The sequence below is a fragment of the Chiloscyllium punctatum genome, chromosome 40, assembly GCF_047496795.1.
Source record: "Chiloscyllium punctatum isolate Juve2018m chromosome 40, sChiPun1.3, whole genome shotgun sequence".
Classification (NCBI taxonomy): Eukaryota; Metazoa; Chordata; class Chondrichthyes; order Orectolobiformes; family Hemiscylliidae; genus Chiloscyllium; species Chiloscyllium punctatum.
The window spans coordinates 43895334-43897254 of record NC_092778.1 but is presented as its reverse complement, the minus strand read 5'-3'; the positions used below and the strand labels follow the sequence as shown (position 1 = coordinate 43897254).

General features: G+C 40.6%; 1 protein-coding gene across 1 annotated transcript; it reads left to right on the top strand.

Moving 5' to 3' along the window:
• The first annotated feature begins 203 nt into the window (after nt 1-203).
• LOC140464799 (general transcription factor II-I repeat domain-containing protein 2A-like) lies at nt 204-992 on the top strand. The gene has a single exon (XM_072560286.1). The coding sequence runs from the start codon at nt 204-206 to the stop codon at nt 990-992; it is 789 nt and encodes a 262-aa protein (XP_072416387.1).
• The last annotated feature ends 929 nt before the right edge of the window (nt 993-1921 follow it).

Genomic DNA, 1921 nt, shown 5'->3' with positions numbered 1-1921 from the left:
CCTGATGCACTGTAATGAGAAGGACTGGGGACATTGTGCAAAATCTGGAGCTTCAGCTGCAGCACAGAGTGGTCAACTTTGACTTTTTTTCCTTGGCTTTGGATGAGAGCTGCGACGTACGTGACACAGCCCAGCTATTCACCTTCGTACGTGGGATAACTACGGACTTTAAAATCACGGAGGAGCTGGCAGCCATGCAGTAAATGAAAGGAACAACAACTGGTAGTGATTTGTTCACGGAGGTAAATGTATGTTTGGACACGGGACTAAAATGGGAAAAGCTGGCGGGTGTGACAACGGATGGTTGTCCAGATATAACGGGAAAAAACGTTGGACTCTTAAAGAGAATGCAGGACAAAGTGACAGAAATTGCCCCTGAACAGAAATTGGTATTTTTGCATTGTATTATACATCAGGAAGTGTTGTGTAAGTCAGTGTTAAAAATTAACCATGTGGTTGATGTTGTAACTAAAATAGTTAACTTCATCAGAGCAAGAGCTTTGAAACACAGGCAGTTTGTTGCACTTTTGGAGGAAAATGAGACTGAACATCGTGACATAGGCTACCACACAGCTGTCAGGTGGCTCAGCCTGGGCAAAATGCTGAAAAGTGTATGGGACCTGAGAGAAGAGATTCAGGATTTCTGTGTGAAGAAAGGGAATGGCATTCCACAGCTTTCAGATGCAGACTTGATTGCAGACCTTGCTTTTGCTGTTGATGTGATTGCACTTATGAATGAACTAAATGTGAAACTGCAGTGCAAGGTCCTTCTTGAGCATGAAATGTACAACTTGGTGAAGGCTTTTATGAGAAAGTTGCAGCTTCTCTCAAGCCGAATGGAGGACACCATTCTCATCCACTTGCCAACACTGAAGGAAGCCGCACCTTCAGCTGATCACCTCCACAGATACTCATCGATGCTAGAAGCACTGCATGGTGAATTTTCAAGGCGATTTCAAACTTTAAAATGGTTGAGAATGAAATGCACATGATTTTTTCCCCATTTACATGCGATGTGGAGAATGCACCTAGTGATGTTCCGCTTGAACTCATTGACCTGCAGTCTGACACACTTCTGGCAGAATACTTTAGGTCAGTCTCACTGCTTGATTTTTACTCTTCCCTCACAGAGGAGAACTTTCCACACATGACGAGGCATGCTCAGAAGATTCTAGTCCTCTTTGGATCTGCCTATATACGCGAACAGACATTCTCAGTGATGAAGTTTAACAAATCCAAATCCCGATCCTCTATCACTGATCACCTCTCAGCTGTTGTTCGCATATCCACCTCAGACATTCAACCAGATTTCCGTGCACTTGTTCAAGCCCAAAACAGACTGGATTTTTCTCACTAAACAAGTAAAATGAACTGAAAAACATCAAAAGCACTTATTACTTTTTGTATAGAGTTGTTTGTTGTTTGTAATACTAAACAATAATGAAACAACTTTTCATTATTGGTTTGTGAGATTAACATGTTAAAAATAAAATGAAATACTGAAATTATTGTTTTTACTGTTTATTTCTTCTATATTTGACCTACTCCACAATTTCATATCTTTATTGTGACAGAATATCCTTATTCTTTTGATTATAAGTTTCAGTGCAAAACTATATAATTTAGTACTTTTTACAATGGGAGAAAATTAATACTGAGCAGAATTATGTTCAACTTATTGTTGGTTCGGCCCTCCAACACAACTCAGGTTTCTCATGTGCCCCTTGGAAGAATTAATTGCCCACCCCTGATCTAGAAGGTAGCAGTAGCAGACTTTCAAACTAAAGTATGTGCTAATGCACCCAGATAGGGAGGGAGATTCTTTACTGGTCTAGAGGTGAGTCATCTGAACTAACTAAGCCAAGCTGAAGTAGAGGATCATATCAGCAAGGCAGTCCACAGAGCAATAAATTTCTGCTCC